General features: G+C 31.6%; 2 protein-coding genes across 2 annotated transcripts in view; one reads left to right on the forward strand and one right to left on the reverse strand.

The window, feature by feature from the left end:
- Window positions 1-20,593, reverse strand: part of LOC107449808 (general transcription and DNA repair factor IIH helicase subunit Xpd) — a 363,770-nt gene that overhangs the window by 294,892 nt on the left and 48,285 nt on the right. The gene's annotated exons all lie outside the window — the stretch shown is intronic.
- LOC139425253 (zinc finger MYM-type protein 1-like) lies at window positions 7,724-10,297 on the forward strand. The gene has a single exon (XM_071179204.1). The coding sequence runs from the start codon at window positions 7,724-7,726 to the stop codon at window positions 10,295-10,297; it is 2,574 nt and encodes an 857-aa protein (XP_071035305.1).

Here is a 20,593-nt window from a genome sequence, read left to right on the forward strand (position 1 = left end):
TTACTACTTGTTATTTGAACCTCCAAAACTTTAAAACAATATTATGTAAGTTCTCTACAATTTTTTTTACATAATTTGCAATTAGTAACAAATATGTTGACACTGTCATTGAACTAAAATTACGAATTTTGAAATTAATATTATTTTTTAAAAGGCAAGCGAAGCTTAAGTGTTCCTTCACTGGTTAGTTTACCCTATAATGTGATAAATTGGATGAGAGGAAAAAATCGTTGTAATAAAATTTTTTCTGGGTATTATATATTTTGATTTGAACTGATTTGTGTCAGTGGATAAAATACAGTTCATTCATTATCTGCATAAAACCGACAACTCGCGCAAATGGGAAATAAAAATAGAATTTTTTTGTTGACCGACAGCCATCTGAAACATGTGTTATCAAAATATGATTATTTGCTTTGAAATAGCTACAGCTATTGATACAGAAGTTGTTAATCAAATAGCAAATACAGATACCAAGACATTCCAAGTTTATGAGAATCTCCATCAATATGCTTAGTACTTTTTTAGTTTATTTTAATCTTTTTTTAAAAGTTAATTTAACTTAAACCTTTTCTTCGTGTGAACAGCAGAATTAAACGTTTTTGTTGACTAATGTGTAAAATACTCGTACATAGAACATATAGTCTGACTTACCCAATTACGGATACTGACAATGGAACAATATGTAATGTTATGGGAAAATTTCGTCAGATAAACCATTACTAAAAAAAAAGTTTCATCCCTCTCAATTGACTAGCAACGAGTTAGAAAAAATTCTTTTGAATTTCCTCATTAATGCAGATTTTTCCTATAGTTGCTAAGCAACAGAATTGCCTGAAATTTTTTTTTTTAACGCTGAGGAGAATTAGGTACTTGCAACTCATGAAGAAGTGAAATGATTAAGCCTAACCATGTGATTTGAATGAATTTAATTGGATACCTGTATGCGACGTCAAGCATGCGTGTCGAATCTGATTGGCTTCTGAATCAACAAATGGCTAGATTCTAGATTTACGTACGATAACGTTACTTGAAGGTATCCAATTTTCTTGTGTGTTTTTTAACAGGGGGCCAACTATGCGCTAATTGAGGGCCAACTATGCACTATACATTTAATGCACGATATAAAATACATTGACTTTCAAGTGCGATAATAACTATTAAAATAATTGTCTCAGTTGGATGAAATTTTTTTTAATTTCCTCATTAATACAGATTTTTCTCCGTAGTTGCTAAACAGCAGATTTGGAGGGCCGGGATAGCCTGGTCGGTAGGGCGCTGGGCCCATATCCAAGAGGTCGTGGGTTCGATCCTCGCCGGCCGAAGACTCCCCGTGCAGTAAATGGTGACTGATGCACGTTAAATCTGTCGAGTCTCAAAGTCCTCCATGTTCCCACAACAAATCAATACCTCTGGGGGTACTGATCCAGGAGTTTCCTTGTCTTCTGGTTTGGATTCAAAATCACAAGGGTACGGAGTTGAACATTGGTAGTCGTAAACCCGAAATTGGGTCGGCTGTTCAACGACGGTTATAATATGAAATAAATAAAAAAAATTAATAAATATTTGATACACGTCAATATAAAATGTATTGACTTTCAACAATTACAGCAATAATTGTAACTGCTAAAATAATTGTCTTAGACATTGTACTGGTCTGTAAGAGATGAGTTAAAAGTTTCGAAACCATTAGTGATTAAGCATTCAGAGGATACATACGGGATGGAGATGCTCTTGCGACGTATATATTAAATGTCCTATCTTGAATTAACTTTTATGCATCACAAAGCATAAAAAAAACTCGTACAAGAATTTATAATGTGTCATAATTATGGAGAAAGTATGATACTTAAAGTTATCGAAATAAAATTCACAGAGCTTTTTTTTAAAAAATTATTTTTTTTAGTGCGAATATCAAAAGACCTTCAATTAACCTACAAATAAAATAAGCCTAATAATCACAAAACTGAAGGGGAAAAAACACTAAATAATGTTGCAAAGAAAAGTGTTGATAGAAGCAGCCTAGTTTTGTCACTTAGCAGTTTTTATATTTTAATTTGCGAAATAAAGCTCAAGCAATTAAAGTGTACCATTTCTATTTTTCGTTCACATCACAGCTTTTGCCTTAGATAGATGTACACTACACTTACTACGGGTGAAATTTTTTACAGCAAATTCTGTTTCATCGACAGAAAGTAATGTTAAGTTTATTGAAAAATAAGTTCAGGTTAACCTAGAGTTAACGATGAAGTTTCAAATGGTGAGGAAATGTTTTCAAAATATCAAAATGCAAACATATTATGGCAGGATTACTTAAGATTACGTGATACGCAGGATTACTTAAGATTACGTGATACGAAGGATTACTTAAGATTACGTAGGGAAATTATCCTGACATAACTTGTTTGCATTTTGATTAAGATTACGTGGTGGGAAAGTTATCCTGACATAATTTGTTTGCATTTTGATATTTGAAAACATTTCCTCCCCATTTGAAACTTCATCGTTAACTCTAGGTTAACCTGAACTTATTTTTCAATAAACTTTAAATTTCTTTATGTCGATGAAACAGAATTTACCATAAAAAGTTTCTCACGTGTTGTAGTGCCCTCTTAATTAAAGAAAAGGGACAAAAGGATTAATTGTATTATAACAAATTGAAAGGGTCATTACTGTGTTAGATCAATTATGCAAATATCAAGATTTCTCGAATAATTAAAGCAGATTATGATTACATTATGAATTCTTTTGATATTAAAATGTGTAGATGAAGCAAAAAATGATTAAAATTCTGTCCATACCAGATCAAAAACACTTATTTGACACAGGGTCTGATTTAGAAATCCGAGGGCAGTAGGCATAAAACTGTCGCAAACGCCACAAATTAACTTTTAACCACATTTACACGTTGTTTATAGACAAAATGTATTTTTATTTATTCATGACATAAGTAAATTACGATGCATTCGCAAATTTAAGCTTGTATTCGTTTCACGTTTTGCTAACTTGTAATTCTAAAAGATAATTTTCAAGGAGAAACAAACATGCAACAAACACTATTTTTTAAATACTGGGGGTCCTCAGAAATGTGTTGCCCCTAGACCTGCGTCACTCAGACCTTAGGATAAATCAGTCATTGATTTGAAATTTTGGCAAATTGACAGATTCCAGAGAGTTGCCAATAATATGAGAAAAGTGATGCAGAATAACTACAACTAACAAATACTTTTCTTTCTTACAATAATGTGTATTATAATATCCTAAATTTTTTGGAACGGTAAATTTGAATTTAATTGTTCCAAATTAAGCACGTTTTTTGAGTGAAATAAGAAGAAGACGTTTATTTAAACTTAATTTTGCTAGAATTAATCGACTGATATCGTATAAATTTTGTGTTTTGCCATTTACAATAATATTCTTTAAATTTAAGCAAAAATTTGCATATATTATAATTTAAAATATTTTCAGACTAGTATTAAAAAAATATTAAAAAATAAGTATGTATAAAAAATTATTTTTTATACTAGCAAAATTATTGTTTGCGAATCATTCTTTGGATAAACAATTTTATAATTGTGTTCAAAACATTTTTGGATTCCTTAAACAATTCTCGAGTTATGGCAAGAAGTTAAATTATTTTTATTATTTAAAGTTAAATTATTTTTCTTATTAACAACAACATAACATCTGCAAAAAATGAAATTAAAATTTCGGATTCCAATTCTTTACTGTTCTTTCGATTGCGGGTTTTCTATATTGGAAGAGTCAAGTATCAGAATTTGTCCGAAAAAAGAGGGTGGCATGTTTATTCAGAGAAAGTACGTTTTTATTTCGTAACTTAAAATATAGTCTGCTCTAATTAATTAACATGTTTAACGTGATGTTTTTGAACCATTAAGATCGAATTCAAAAGATCACTGGTCTAGTGGTTACTGAACTGGACTACGGGGCAAGTGGTTGTGGGTTCGAAACCCACCCTAGGCATGCGTATAACTTTCTCGCTCTGTGTTCTATGTCGTTTCTTTTGTGTGCTTGTGAGAATGTAACCCGCCCTATAAACGGGTTTGTGGTTGTATGAAGTGAGTGACGCTACTCCACAGCCGTGGCCAGGTGCCCACTGGGCGAGTAGCAATTCTGGGATTTCTGAGGCCAATGGGAAATAGGCCAAAGTGCTCGCTATTTAAAAAAAAAAAAATTAATTCTATTAAGAGAAAATCCGATCATTAAATCAAAAGTTATTCAAAGCGTTCGTTTTATGTTTTACGCACGTCTATGAAATTTGTCAAAATGATTGAGTTTTTAGTTTCATAACAAAACAAAGCAAAAATCGTTATGACATACTATAAAAATAATTTAAAGGTATAAATTGGAATCAAAACTTGCTACAGCAAAGCCATTTTCGAAACTTTTCTAATGTGAATTAAAAAATAGAGTTTTGTGTTACAATATTTGGCTCGATTTCGTGAGTTCTCAAAAAATGCACTTTAACTATTAAGTCTCTTAAAAAAATCAATGTCAAGTACAAAAATAAACTTATGCGTAAAAATATTTGGTGCAATTTTGAAGGAGCATAAAAATTTCCTATTTGATGTTATGTGTGCTTAAGTCTTAAAATGATCTTGTAATAAAACTAGGAACTAGTTTTCTACTATTTAATAGAAATAAATTGGAATCTGATATCAGTATAGAAAATCTATCTGGTTAGGCAATAATTTTAATGATATTTCCTGAACTCGCATTTTACCTCGTTTATCTAGTTCTTCTTTATTTATTTTTTCTGTACACATCGTCACGGTTATCGAATGTTTTTACAGCTGTTGGCCACCCCATTTAAGTATAAGACATTTACAAAAATAACAGTGTCATTATTGAAACGTTACATAAGTTAGCAGTAAATAATTTGATTTCGTTGAAATGTCCTACAAAAAACTAAATTAAATTTCACTAAAAATTGTCTTACACGTTTAAAAACATCTTTCTTTTAATATCATTTTCGTACAATAATTATAATAGTTGTAACTCTGCCAAAATTCAAAGTTTTTACAATTGTAGAAAAAAATTACATTAAACGTAAAAAAAAAAATTACGGTATCAACTAGTGATGATGACGTTACGGTGTTTAGGAAAGAATAAACCATAGTGCAATTAATTATGCAAATTTTGATTTAAAAATTTATTAAACTACTGCTTGCGAAATTTCATAAAATGAATATCATAATTCCACAACGAATATCAAACAATACATTCGTAAAAATAGCACAAAGCACAGAAAAATTATGCAAATTTTAATTTGTGAATTCCTATAATAATTATGTAAATTTTTATTATATTAATTATGCAAGTTTTAATTACTATAATTATGCAAGCATAAGTTGTTTCAATTATGTAAATTTTTGCTACGTGTAAAGTGGATTCAAATACTAATATTACATACTAACAAAGAGAACGCTTGTCAGAAAAGTTCCTTTTCAGAGAAACCAGTACATCAGAGTTCGGAAAATTTCAGCGGAAACAATACAAAAATAGGTTCTAGAAAGGAACGGGCCTACCCCTAGATGCGCCTGTATTCGTGGCACCGATTATCCAGGATAACCATGTTCTAGTTTATGTAACGAAAGTGGAGGACTCAGAACAGTAACTTGCGAACCAAGGTAATTTCAAACAGGTCTGGAGATCTGACTGGCTTCGCATACCATGCCATGAAGAGAAAAATTGGATCATTGAAATTGAATTTTTCACTTCTTACACATCCTGAGATTATTTTTGTATTTCTCAATATTGCTAAGAGAGGGCGCAACTAGTCCCACTTTCTTCATAATTTTACCAGTGAGATTTCCCGCCTTAAATTAAAATCAAAATCATTTCATAATATCTGTAATTTTGCTTTCATTAGTGTTACCGTTTCAGTTTTGCGATAAATGTGATTTTTACACTCTTATGCACAAGACTGATTGTAAACTGTTTTAACGATAAGGTTAGAAAATTATTTTCCAATATTTTTTCTTCTTTACCTAACTTGAATAATTATTTTAAGCAGATATTTGTCTTTGACATCTTAAAGTAATAGAGTTAAGAAATACGTTATCACAGTGAATTTTTTTAAAGACAAAATTTGGGTGCGATGCAGGGAAAATTGGAGATCGGTGGACGGGACATCACATATTTCGCCACTAATCCCAAGTTAAAATTCTTGATGGCACCCAATGACCATCAAAACATTTTGATGGTTTATGTTGGTTTTAGTGTGATTCATGATGGTCCTACATCATTTAATGGCCACCATCATCCAACATTTTCCATTATGCTTTCATGGTTTTTGATATGCCAACAAACTTTCATCTGTAAGATTCCCATACGTTTAATTTTATCACAATGCAGAAAAGTTTAACTTTTATGTGAAAAAGGTGGCAACAGATTAGATGCAGACGCTTCGCTTTGAAACTTTTGTCGCTGTTTACGAGGGTTGCTATTTATATTTCCGGCCTAATAATGAAAAAACAAACATGTAGGATCGAAATTGGTTTTATTGTTTTTCAAAATATTCTCCATGATGATCAATACACTTTTGCATGCGTTTGAACCAATTTTCAAAGCACTTTTTCCAGTCCGATTGAGGTAACTCCAAAACATGCGTTTTGAATGCATCAACCGCTTCTTCGNCAGGCCCCTCTTCCCCACTGGGCACTATGGGCACGTGCCCAGGGCCCCGCGATCGAATGGGGCCCCCTAGTTCCTGCCAGATTACCAAATGATAACCGATACATTATTACCGAAAAACATTAATTTTGAAAAATCTGATGATAATGACTTACTACAATACCTACGCTTATTATATTAGCTTTAGTTTGCCGCATGCGGATAGCTATACCTTGTACAACATAGCTTGAACTTTTTGACAGATGGGTCAGTGATGGGAAACAGAAAATATCTATTGGTGTAAAAAATGTGTTGGCTAAATATGTGGCTGTATGTATGTTTTAAACTATTCAAAATAAATAAATTCATTCGTCAATCAATTTTATTGCACTAGACATAAAAACATTGGGTAGGTAAGAAACCATTGTTTTCAGTTTTTCTATTTAAATTTTACCTCGAAGCAATAAAAACCACTTAAGACTTTCGGAAAATGCTTGAGTCCTTAACAGGTACTTTTATGTTGTGTGTCTATTCTTATGATTATTATCAATTTTTAATATTATTAAAATAAGAAGATATTGTTCGTCGTTGCAAAGTTATATCGATTTCAGATTTGACATCTGTCAAAAAGAAAGATCAAACTAATAAATAAACAGGGTATAATACTCCACTCTCTCTCAAAAATGAGTTTTTCCGATATTAGTATGTTTAGGTTAATTTAAATACCTATATGTAAGTATAAGAATACAATTTAAAAAAAAATTATTAAATTAAAAAAAGAATTATTTGATGCGGTGTGGTTTATGTCTTAAAGAAACCTATTCGAACGTCATTCGTAATACCAAAGACAAAAAAGGGGAATTCCCGATTCCCGATCGTCGTTTGACTTGACGAACGGGAATTCCCTTCAAGTATTTGTCTGCGATGTTGTGGCGTTTGTTTTGTTTGTAGTTGTTAGTTTGTTACTGACTGTGCTCGAGCTCTGATAAAAAAAATAGTATTGTTTGATTAAATCGTCGTTTTGTCTGTTTTGTGTTAGCGAATATTTTCGTTATAAAATTAATTAAATAGTGAATTATAATATAAAATGTCGAAACGGTCATATCCTAGTGGATCTGAAAAAAGGAAAAAAGCTCTACATCAGAAAGAAGTAATTGAAAAGTTACCAAAATTAACATCATATTTTACTACTACTACTGGAGAAACTTCTGTAAGTAGCAATCAACTCATAAATGTTCCACATGATGACTCAGCTCAATTACAAATTGCGGGAATTTCTAAACCTTCATGTTCCAATTTTGAAAAAGAGATTGAATCAGAAAGCGACTATTCCTACGACGAAAGTGCAACGACTTCAGTGACTTCACTAAAACCGACAACTCCAACTGTGTCAATTGAACAGCAGTTTTCCAACACAGAAGAATTAATATCGCACGATCCCGCCGATTATTTTCACGAAAAGTTTGTTGAAATAAATCGCGAAATTTTAATTCGTAAGGGACCAGTATATTTTCAAAATAAAGATTCTGACTTTTCCGAGGCATCCAGAACATACAAAGATGGTAATAAATTAGTAACGAGATATTTCAACAAAGCATTATTTATTCGCAAATTAAAGAACAATGAAAGCGTCGAAAGAAAATGGTTGCTGTATTCGCCTTCCAAATGCTCTGTATTTTGTTTTTCATGCTGCTTATTTAACCCAACTGATGTTAATCTTTGCTCTCGGAATGGATGTAATGATTGGAAGCATATTAATCACATAATTTTAACACATGAAAATAGCCCAGCGCATAAGCAATCTATGATGACTTATCTGGCACGAAGTAAAGCGGTTGGTAGAGTAGATATAGACTTATTATCTCAACATCAAAAGGAAGTGGATTACTGGAGAAACGTACTTAAACGGATTGTAGCTGTTGTAAAATTTTTGGCATCGAGAGGGCTTCCATTTCGCGGCGACAATGAAATCCTAGGATCTCCAAACAATGGAAATTATTTGGGTTGTGTGGAATTATTGAGTGAATTTGATCCATTTCTTGCAGATCACTTAAAAAAATTTGGGAATCCTGGAAAGGGTAACATTTCTTATTTATCAGCAAATATCTGTAATGAGTTTATTGAAGTAATGGGAAAACAGGTTCTAAAAAAAATTATAAATGAAGTTAAATCAGCAAAATATTTTTCCATAAGCGTTGACAGTACGCCCGATCTGTCTCATATTGACCAGCTAACTTTCATCATTCGATACGTAAAAGACTGTGTTCCTGTTGAAAGGTTTTTGAAATTTATACCTATTAAAGAACATAAATCTAAGTATTTAGCGGAGACCATCTTAAATTTTTTAGAGATACATGATATTCCCATAAAAGATTGCAGAGGACAAAGCTACGACAATGCTTCAAATATGTCGGGAAAGTATAGTGGTCTACAAACAAGAATCAAGGAAAAATGTGAATTTGCCACCTTTATACCATGTGCAGGACATTCACTAAACTTGGTAGGTGTCCATGCTGCTGGGTGTGTACCGGAGGCATCACAGTTTTTTGAAATAGTTCAGAAAGTGTACAACTTTTTTTCGGGCTCTACCCACAGATGGAATATGTTAACAGAACATTTAGGTTCAAAAAAAGTTGTTAAGAGTCTTTCACAAACCAGATGGTCAGCCCGAGCTGATGCAGTAAGTGCTTTGCATGGGGGTTATAAAAGAATATTAGAAGCTTTAATCACCATCGCAAACGATACTGAACAGGCACGAGAAACAAGAGACGAAGCCCTTAGTCTGTCTAGAAAAATGGGAAATCTAGAATTTATTATACTGACGGAAATCTGGAGCACTATATTGGAAAGAATAGACAAAACAAGTAATTATCTTCAGAAAGAAACAATAACACTGGACGTTGCAACCAATTTGTTGACTTCACTTTATGATTTTATTACTAACCTCAGGGATAAATTTGATAACTTCGAATCATCTGCCAAAGAAAATAACCCAGAATCTGACTACAAGGATCTATCTCAAAGAACAAGACGTAGAAGCTCACGGCAGAGTTTTTTTGATGGCTCTGCGCCATCAGTCCAATTGAATGGAAAAGAGCGATTCAACGTAGAAACCTTTCTCCCAATAATCGATACCTTGAGTGTTCATCTAAAACAGCGACAAAGTTCATATGAGATCGTCAGTCAACGTTTTAGTTTATTTTTTCACTTAAAAACTCTGAATTCCGAAGAGATACGACAAGGATGCAAAGAATTTTCTCAAATCTATCACGAAGATGTAAATGAAAAAGAGTTAGAAATAGAATGTCAACATTTAAAAGAATACTTAATAAATGTTCAGAGTGAAAATGAAGCATCTAACAGTGTACAGGAAGTATATAATCTATTAAAGCAAAACAAAATTGAAGACACATTTCCTAACGTAGAAATTGCATTGAGAATATTTTTAAGCATGATGGTAACTAACTGCAGCGGAGAACGCTCCTTCTCCAAATTGAAACGAATAAAAAATGAATTAAGAAGTACAATGCTTCAAGAGAGATTAAATAGTTTGTCGCTGATGTCCATAGAATGTGATATTCTCAATACCATAGATTTTGAAGAAGTGATTAACGATTTTGCTCATCTTAAATCTAGAAGGGTACCTTTGCAATCAACATAGAATTAATCTAAGGATTTTAAGTTAAGCGAGTTACTTTTGTAGATTATTTTTTATATTTCCTATTTTTTTATAGCTAGTAACTAAATAAAAATAAATTTAGAACCTTGTTTGTCTTTCTTTATCTATTGTAACTAAATAGTGCTTTCTCAAGGTCATAGGGGCCCCATGATCCTAATGTGCCCAGGGCCTCAAATAGTTTAAAGACGGCCCTGCACCGGCCCTCAACAAGGCATTATGGTTTGGGGTGCCATTTCCTTTGACAGCCGGACCCCTTTGGCCGTCATTAGAGGTACACTTACTGCACAGCGGTGCGTCGACGACATCCTAAGACCTGTTTTGCTACCGTTCCTTTTGCAGCGCCCTGGTCCGATTTTTCAGCAGGACAATGCCAGACCACATACGGCACGTGTTGCTATGAACTGTCTGCAAGCTTGTCAAACTCTTCCTTGTCCTGCCAGATCACCAGATATCTCTCCCATCGAGCATGTCTGGTATATGATGGGAAGGTGATTGCATCTGGCACGGAATGCTGATGACCTCGTTCGACAATTGGATCGAATTTGGCAGGAAATACCGCAAGAGACCACCCGGGAGCTTTATCGGTCTATGCTACGCCGTGCAGCAGCTTGTATCCAGGCTAGAGGAGGGTCAACACCTTATTGATCTTGTTACTGTAACTCTGCAATAAATTATTCAATTGTTCCGAAATTTTAATCATTTACTATTCTGTACATTGTCTTCCTATCCACCAATTTTCGTTTCAATCGGACAACTCCTTCTTGGTGCGTCGATTTTTTTGTTATAGAGTGTATATTCATTTTCAGCAATGAAAAGAAAAATTGGGGGAGGGGGGTTGGAAATTCGAAAAAACATATCCAACAGAGAAGGGCTTGATGATGAAATAGATAAAAGATGGAAAATTCTATAATCAAGTGAAGCATATATGTTAGTTCGATTAGGAACAATAGAAACAAACACTACAAAAAAACGCACACAGATTCCTCCCACAAACGAAAACATGCAAGAACGCATACATTCAAGACATACACACCTACAAGAAGACGCTATAAATAATATTAAATAAGAAAATAAAAAGAGTAATTATTATTTTACATTTCGGTTCCTTAAAAAATAAGTTTTACAGAATACAAAATTAAATACAAAAGCAAGTTTTTAGTAATATACGTGGTAAATAATGATAATAATTCTAGAGTTTTGATGAATGACACCAAAAAATAACTTCAAAATGTCATGTTACTTTTTTATGAGAATAAAAACAAAGAGCTTCGAGTGTGAAACAACTCATTTAGCACCATGATTAATACGGTTCTTCATTCTTTGGATAAGTCCCTACAATACAAGCAGAAGGCGTCCTCCTAATAGAGATTTATATCCTATCAGAAGATCAATACATGTCCTTGAGGAGTACTTCTTCGCTTATTTTGTTGTCGGGAAAATGGATTCGAATATTTTATGTGTTCAGATGAGGAAAACAGAAAAATATCTATTTATTTTGTGGAAATGATCATCTAAAAATCACGTGATTTTATCTGTGTTCCTCCTGGCTTCACTCCAGAGTCAGACACTGGAAAGGCGCAAGGTCAAGAAACATCTTTGTGTCATATTGACGTTTAGCAAAGAAAAAGAAGTGAAATAAGTTGTAAATAAGAAGGAAAAAAGAAAGAAGCTAAATGTAGGAGTGGTGTGACGAAGGCGAAAACGACATACGTCATTATGTTACGGTATTCCATTGAATGATTTGGCGCTTTTTTTTCATTAACTAGTCATTTAGCACTAGAGTAAGGGCAATTTTTTCGAGGGTCTGGTTCATCCCTTTACCGCATTTAAAAAAAAGAATGTGACCGTATTATTTTATTGTATCACGGGCGTGGAGACCTTATTCTGAGTTTACGACAATCAATGTTCAACTCAGTAGCTTTGTAATTTTGAACCCAACGCAGAAGACAAGGGAACTTCAGGATCAAGCATTGGGACAAACTAGCTATCGTGGATGATCGTGGTATTTTTGATGGAACTATCCCGCATTTGAGTCAAATAGAAAGGAGAATAGATTCTAGGAATATATCCTAACCCATGATCCGTCTATCACTGATGATATTTTACGTCAGCCCCTAGTGGATGTGAGCCGGGAGCAGAATTCGTATCAATCAGTTATCGTTGGGATTCGAACCTGACTCACCTCATTGGGAGATGTTCCATCCCCTGAACTACCGCAGCTCGTGATCGCATTATCGTGATCAATGGTTACCCATTCGTCAAATATATATGTATATTTTTTTAAGACTCATAAACGCCACCACATTTCAATTCATAGGTTGCAAAAACTACATCAATTGATGTTTGTTGTCTTTTCATCCAATGGACTGCTGGCCTCGTTTTCGATTCCACCCAATGTACATTTCTTAAGAAGTCATGAAAATTCTTTTCGTTCATCAGTATTCGTATTATATTAAAATTGCCGCCTCGACAGAAATTTATGAATAACTTAATCATAAAAAGAACATTAAAATACTTTAAATTAAAATTACATAAAAAAATTCAGTCTTGGAAAGATTCAACTCCAAGAAGTTACTAATTTATCGTCTGCTTTATTTTATTTGATGTGCTGCTTTTCAATTAATGCTTATTTTACCCTGATTTTTTATGACTCTTACAACTCTTTATTTATGATTATGATGTTGAAGTTGATCTTTTCGAAAAGTTTGTGGACATGGAAAACATAGAACAACACCCTGTTTTCCAATGGGTTAGAAAAATAAAAGCGTTTATGGTTACGTTACTTTTATTCGCAATAATTAAACCTTTGATTCGATATCAGTAGTGAATAAGTGTAACTGATATAAAACATCTTATTGATCGGCTGAACAACCTATTTTATTGAAGGATTTAATAATCGAACATGTTAAGATACATTTTGAAAGCAATCAAAATTCCTGCTTTAAAGAAATTTTATTGATCTGCTATAGGTATAAAACGCTAAATTATTCTGCCAAGCTATTAAAGAAGACTGTTTTCAGCTGTCATGAAAAGTTGCCACGCATGCTTCAGACAAGGTGATTTTTCTCACATTTGCTTAACTGTGACAAATAGTTTTTACATTAAGCTCTTTAAATTAAAAGTGATGCGTTTTTGAACCATAGTGGAGGGAATCACCTTGGAGTAAATTTTGATTTAATGGACAGGTCTTCACGTACCTGTTCCTGGTATCATATTAGTATATGTTCCTGGTTCTAAGAACGCACTATAAATGTGCTTATTTATTACTGCTGCTTTCAAATTAAAGTACGAAATTAGAATATAGAAGCGTATCTTTAAATAAATACACCATTTTGCAAAAAAAAAGGAAGAAAAAAAAACGCTTAAAGATCATATTATTCTTAGAATGCTTTGACATAAACTTAGTTGCCTGATTTGGCGGCAACTATGTCAAAAGCATGTACCAGTACTAAGGCGGCATGTACCAGTAAGTAATTTGTAAGGTGCATTTAACAAATTTAATTTATTTTTAAATGAGTAAGCAGCATTATATCTATACTTTTCAAAAGCACCTCGTATTTATTTACGCTTTTTGATCACTTTTGTTGGAAGAGGAGTTCTGAAAATGATATTTCCGCATTTTTCAGATAGTGACCTTATTTTACTTACCAACGCTGCATTGTTTCGGCTCATAAAATATGCTAAAATTGAAAATTATTCAATGATTTTAATAATTATCCTCTTCGAAGAAAAATCTCGTGAAATAGGCTATTTTTTTTTCTTTAGAAAAACTTAACAATTATATTAAATATGTTAACTATTTGTCTATTTCAATGATCAAATTATTCTTTTCAGCTAGATAGCTGCCATAATTTAAAATCAAAACTTTATTCCTGCTTAAAGCATTTGAGGTTATAGCTATTTCATTTGCGATGTTAAAAGAGCCTTTATGCCTTTTTTATTTGATCTCGCACCTTTAAGGATCTCCTTCAATTATAAAAGGTATTTTACATCCTCCATGATAAGGAGAGGATTATATGTGCGAAACACCCCCATCTTGAAAAGAGGATTGCACATCCCTGTCCAAAATTTGCTCCGTAACTAATTAATTTTGAGCCATTTTTGCTTAATTTTATTAATTAAAATTTGCTTTTTTGAACTTAGATATCGAATTTTAAATTTCAAGGTTGTAAGTGTTTTAAACATTTTTAAAATTTTAAACTTCGAAAAAGTTTCAAGAATATCTACAGCCTTAAATTTTAAAATTATAATTATTTTAATTTTCCGTATATTTACGTGAAGGATGTAAAATACTTTCTCTGATTGAAGGGATCTTTAACATAAAAAAGTAGATAAAAATTGCCCCCATTCGAATTTAAGAAATAATGACTTTCTTAAAAAATTTTCGTTCTTAGTTTAAATTTCAACTCTCTTAGACATTCTAAAAACTTTTGATAAAACTTTCACCAACTCAATTTATTTTAATAGTACAGAACTTTCCCAAAGAATAATCTTTCTTTAGAACGAAACAAAGCTTATAAATAAATTCACTTGTTGAGGATAACCTCTAGAAATGTAAAATAAAGCACTCCAGTACTCCTCTTGTTATGTGTTACCATTTCTGGCATAAAAATCACTTACTTCTTAAAAAAATGCGAGAATATTGCAACGAAATACTTTACCGTTTCTTTAGTTTTTTGAAAACAAGGTTCGTTATGTGTACGCTGCTCAGAAAAAGTTTTCAAAAACATTCTTTGTACGGTTTGTGTTTATAGTTTTTTTATATGTATAAAATCTTATCTTGAAATCTACGATAATATTTTGTTTCTTTTGCTTCGATATTCTCAAAACAAGAATATGTTTAGTTTAAAAGAACATTTTCTAAACAGAAGAGAAGACAGACGATAAGTACGGAAATCTTAAAATGGAAAGAATATTCTATTCTTTCTTTTCCGTTCTTTTTTTGAGAGAAGATGGAACTGAAAACATGTTTTATATGCATATGAGGAGGGGGAAGCAAAAAGGATTCATAATCAAGTATTTCGTTGAAGAAAGATGTCTTTTAAGAGTTTTTCCGACAGATCGTGATTCATCTACGAATTTAAATACCTGAAATAAAAATATAAAGTACTGTTTATAAAAAACCTTTAAACTTAATAGAAAATGTATACACTTTAATGCTTTTCGTTTGTGGAATAAGTCATAACGTCTTACAACTCATTATTGCTAAAACTGTTTCAAATTCTGCATCAGATGTACGAGGCATTTTCAAAAAGTAAAGATACATTCATTATTACATTATTAATTACATTCGTTATAAAGATACAATTGCTGTATATTCACTTATTATCACAAATTTTAATAGATTAAATGCACATTATAAGTTACTTACTGGTGCATGCCTTATTTTTTTAAAATAGTTGCAGCCATTGTCATAGCATTTGTTAAGTCAGGGTTCAAGCTTTTGTAATCCAAAGTCGTCAGAGAATTTTACAGCCTGTTGAACCACATTTCAACTTCAGTTTTGATCATCATCGCCGAGGAAATTCGCCCTTCAAGATGTTTTTTCAACTAAAGGAATAAATGGAAATCGCTGAGTGCAAGGTCCAGGCTGTATGGCAGATGATCCAAAATTTTCATTTGAAACTTTTGAGTAGAGCTTTGGTTTGAAGCGTTGTGTGAGGACGAGCATTATCATGCAACAAGCAAACTCCGTTTGTCAGCAATTGTATACCTTTTGTATACCTTTTCATAACCTTTTGTAAACGTAACCTTTCGGAAAAAAAGAAAAAAAAATGCACTGCGGATTTTCTGGTTGGTGAGATTCTGAGCACATGCAAACATAATAAAGACGGAATGTTCAAACAAGGCTCATAAAAATATCGAATGACTGCGAGGGGAAAATGAAATTCCAAGGTTACAGTCGTCCATGTTGCCAACGGACTGATAGAAATCTCATTTGCTGCTATCGGTGAAGTTTCTTTACCTTCCAAAAAAACGCTTCGAGTAATTTTTTGTCATTCAATTGGGTATACTATAGCCTACGTCACAGGTTGTGTTATTCCTACTAAATTTAACCCATGAACGGCATTTTCTGCGAGCCTAACTTCAAGCCGCAAATAAACAAACGAAGTGTTAGATCGTTTAAATAGCTGCTCGCCAGATTTTATTGCATTATAAAGAAAAGTAATTGATATTCGATTTTTGATTAATAATTGATTTATGTGGATAGTGGCATTTATACAAATTTTAAGTTAGAAAAAGGGGATCATAGGAGGCGATCTTAGTGCCGAAAGACAAATAGCTTAATTTAATATTATCACGCATCAATGAAGTTGGAGACTTATAGCTGTTTCAACGCTTTTTGACAAACATTATCATCATCCAAATAAATAAACATTTTTTAACTTTTAAGTTAAAAAATGTTAGGGTGATCTTAGAACAGCAAGCCAAACAGCTAAATCCAAAGCAAATGCAAATAAAAGTAGCTGAAGGTATACAGCCGATCCGATGCTGCCTATAAATATTACAATCCAAATAAATAAACAAATAAAAAGAATTTAAAAACCTTTAAATATAACGATGATCTTAGTGCTAAAAAACTAATAGCTTAATGCAGAGTAATAGCTAATAAGAAAGAAGCAAACAGGTGTTTTGATGTTATTGAGTAACATCGTCATTATAATAAATGAATAAAAAATAAGAGAATTTATACTTTTTCTGAATATGAAATAAAAGAATTATCTTAGTGTAGAAAAAAAGTAGCTAAATTTAACATAATCTTAACATAATCCTAAATTTAAAGTGAAATTTGAATTTTACGCAACCTTATTAAATATTTATCACTTTTTAAATTTTCCCTTGTTATGGTTCAATTTCTAAAATTCTCCCTGGATATTAAATTTTCGCACAACTACTTCATGTTATTTAAATTTAGATTGTAAAAATCGATGTTTTTACTAAGTCCAGTAAAGAAATAATCCAATCTGCAGATAAAATCTTTTCATTTTAAACAAGACGAAAAAAATTTTGATAAAATTACCAAACTGTATAGTAATGACCTTGGCGAACAAAGCCTTTGGCCAAGGTAATGACATTTAAAAAAAAAATAATAATAATAATTCTGGTTAATATAACCAAAATATACAGTATTTAGGCCATTCATTAACGTTCATATGGTAATAGTTTAACAGAAATTTAGTTTTTCTAAATTATAGTAGAAGACCAAAAATTTAGCATAAGATACAAAATTGAAAAGTAAATTTAAGCAAATAAATGGTTATACACCAAATTTCATCACTTATTATAAAACCATATCTTATTACCAAAGATCTTCGGTAAAAATTACCGAGCTTTTTGGTGATCCCATAGAGCCCCAAACACTGTAAATTTTACCATATTCTAGTGCTTTTGACCATACTTTTTTTCTCAGTGATGAAAGTAGTTAACAAAGATTTGGTCCTCCGATTTGCACTAATATAAAATTCCTCTGAATGAAATTTATTACCATTCCACCACAGATACTTCGCAGACAAAGAAACTTGTAAATGAACTTAGTCTTTTTCTGGTGACAAATTTTTAAAAAAAAATTTAAAAAAAACTTTTCCTTAATTTTTATAAATGACGATTGAAAAATATTGTCTGTTTTCGTTTCATTTTCAATTTTAAATTGTTATTTTTTCTTAATGCTATTAAATTTTTTTACGTTTGTTGTTCAGGTGTCTTTCCCCCCCTAATATCTGATACATTATATATATTTCTAATTTATCTGATATATATTTCTAATATATTAGCAAATGCTACGATAATTTTCCGCACCCGGTATCGTGTAAGGGTTTCCGCTAACTAGGGTTCTAGGAAGTTAAGAAATATAAAATCTAATCTGATATATATTTCTAATATATTAGCAGATGTTGGCATAATTTTCAGCACCCGGTACCTTGTAAGGGTTTCTGCTACCCTATCGGGATTCTAGGTAGTTAAGAAATGAAATCTAATCTGATATATATTTCTAATATATTAGCAGATGCTGGCATAATTTTCAGCACCCGGTACCTAGTAAGGGTTTCTGCTACCCTACCGGGATTCTAGGTAGTTAAGAAATGAAATCTAATATGATATATATTTCTAATATATTAGCAGATGCTGCGATAATTTTCAGCACCCGGTACCTAGTAAGGGTTTCTGCTACCCTACCGGGATTCTAGGTAGTTAAGAAATAAAATCTAAACAAAAAGTAGTACTCAACGACTATTATTAAATTTGGTAGTTTGCAAAAAAAAAAAAAAAAAAAAAAAATTCTAACATTTCAGCCCGATTTTTATGTGTGAATAAGTAACAAAACATTAACATTCGAGATTTAAAACAGCATAGAAAGAAATTTCGTTTCAACTTCTTTGATTGCGTTAAAAACTTCTCATTTAGATTCAATTACAGGAGCTTACAGAGTGTTATTAAGCCGTTTTTAGAATCTGAGAAACGTAACAACTTGAACATGCGTTATTTTCGCATTCCAAATCACAGAACAAAGCGTTCGCAAAATAAAACATTTAATTCTCTGTTGTTAACTCCAAGACTTTGTAAAGAAATACACCACTATGAAGTTTTCATTAAATGACTTCATTAACAAGATGTTTGCCTAAGATTAATTGCTTTTCTGTCGAAAGAAAAAATCCCCATTCTTAATTGCATTTCTATTCCCTCGTCAAATTAATTTGAAAAGTGAAACTAAAAAAAGAATTTAATTTTAGCGTGCGTAGCTTGGAAAACTTCATTGGTGTACTTTAAAAGATCGTTTTCTATTCTAGTATTATAATGGGGCTTTGTACTCAAAGCTAAAATTTAATTTCAACGTACATTCATTTACTAATAAATTAAAAATTTAGCTTTGTTTAACCTTCGTTAAAAATTATTAAGGTTAAACTTATTAAGGTTAAGGTTTATGCAGGAGTAAGCGAGTTTATAAAAGCTATTAAAAAACTGAAGAGCCGTAAACTTATATTTTTTTTTCTAACAAATTTCTTCAACGAAGTTAAAATATTAGTGTACGCTAGATCATAATTCCGTGCAAAATAAACTTTCTGTATCATTTAGAGGGAAAAAAATCATTCTAAAATTTTCAAAAACAAAAAAAATGTACGATTCTTTTTAAGAGATTTATTGGCTTAATAATTATATTTAAGTTCACCGATTAAATCCTGGTTTATTAATTCGCCTTTTTATATAATTTTAAGTTACAATCAAATTATGTTTTTTTTTTAAGTTATGAATTTCGTAAAAGTCCTCATTTACATGCTTTGATAATATCTGAAATTTTATAACAGAACCTGAATGGTTATATCAGAATTTTCAGTTCATACACTGAAAGATTTCGCCGAAATTTTCAATTGTGTAGTGAATCAACAGTGAAGTTTGTTAAACATAATTCTGTTTGGAAAAATAAAAGTAAATAAAGATAGAGAATGTTCCCTTGCACTAATTTCTGAATAAATATTAAATAAGGTCGCAATAAATACATTGAATCTATGACGTCAGGGATACAAAGCCTTAATCCACGCAAGAGGAATACACAAAATATTGAAATCATTATACAATGGAGGAATATTAATAAAACACGTTTGAAAAAAATCGAGAAGTTTTATTTTTACTGCATATCGTCAAAGTATTCAAAGAAAATATTTCAATAATTTGCCTTGTGCTGTAGTCACAGGTTTCAATAAGAATATATTTACAACCAAAATTAGATATTTCAATCATACAAAATTTTCCGATTCGAAAAAAAAAATTATTATTTTATTTCGAGGATCAGATTGAGGAACTAATTTTTTAGAACGTATAAGAGCCATGTATATTAAGCCTGTACATTCATGAGCCTGTACATATATTAAAAATAAACATATTATGCATTTTAAGCTGTTTCCAATAGTAAGAAATAATTTTTAAGTATATTTGTATATCGTGCGAATATACCTGAAATTCTTAGTCTTTAAATTTAAATGGCGTTTAAATCAATGATCAAAGATTAAATTGTGGAAATAATTTTGGGAACATATAGAAACTATGCTAACTATTTGATAGATAAAAATATTCGACATTTTAAGTAGTTTTTGATAAGGAGTAATTTTCAAATATATTTTGAATATCGTAAGAATATCATATATGTGAAATTTTGCCAAATAATTTTCAAGTATATCTTGTATATCGTGAGAATATATCTGAAATACTTAGTCTTTAAATTAAAATGGCGTTTAAATCAACGATGGAAGATTTGATTTTGGAAATAATTTTGAGAACATATCG

The sequence above is a fragment of the Parasteatoda tepidariorum genome, chromosome 3 (genome assembly GCF_043381705.1).
Source record: "Parasteatoda tepidariorum isolate YZ-2023 chromosome 3, CAS_Ptep_4.0, whole genome shotgun sequence".
NCBI lineage: Eukaryota > Metazoa > Arthropoda > Arachnida > Araneae > Theridiidae > Parasteatoda > Parasteatoda tepidariorum.

Coding starts and splice junctions, on each gene's coding strand:
- LOC139425253 (XM_071179204.1), top strand. CDS start 7,724: ATGTCGAAACGGTCATATCCTAGTGGATCTGAAAAAAGGAAAAAAGCT.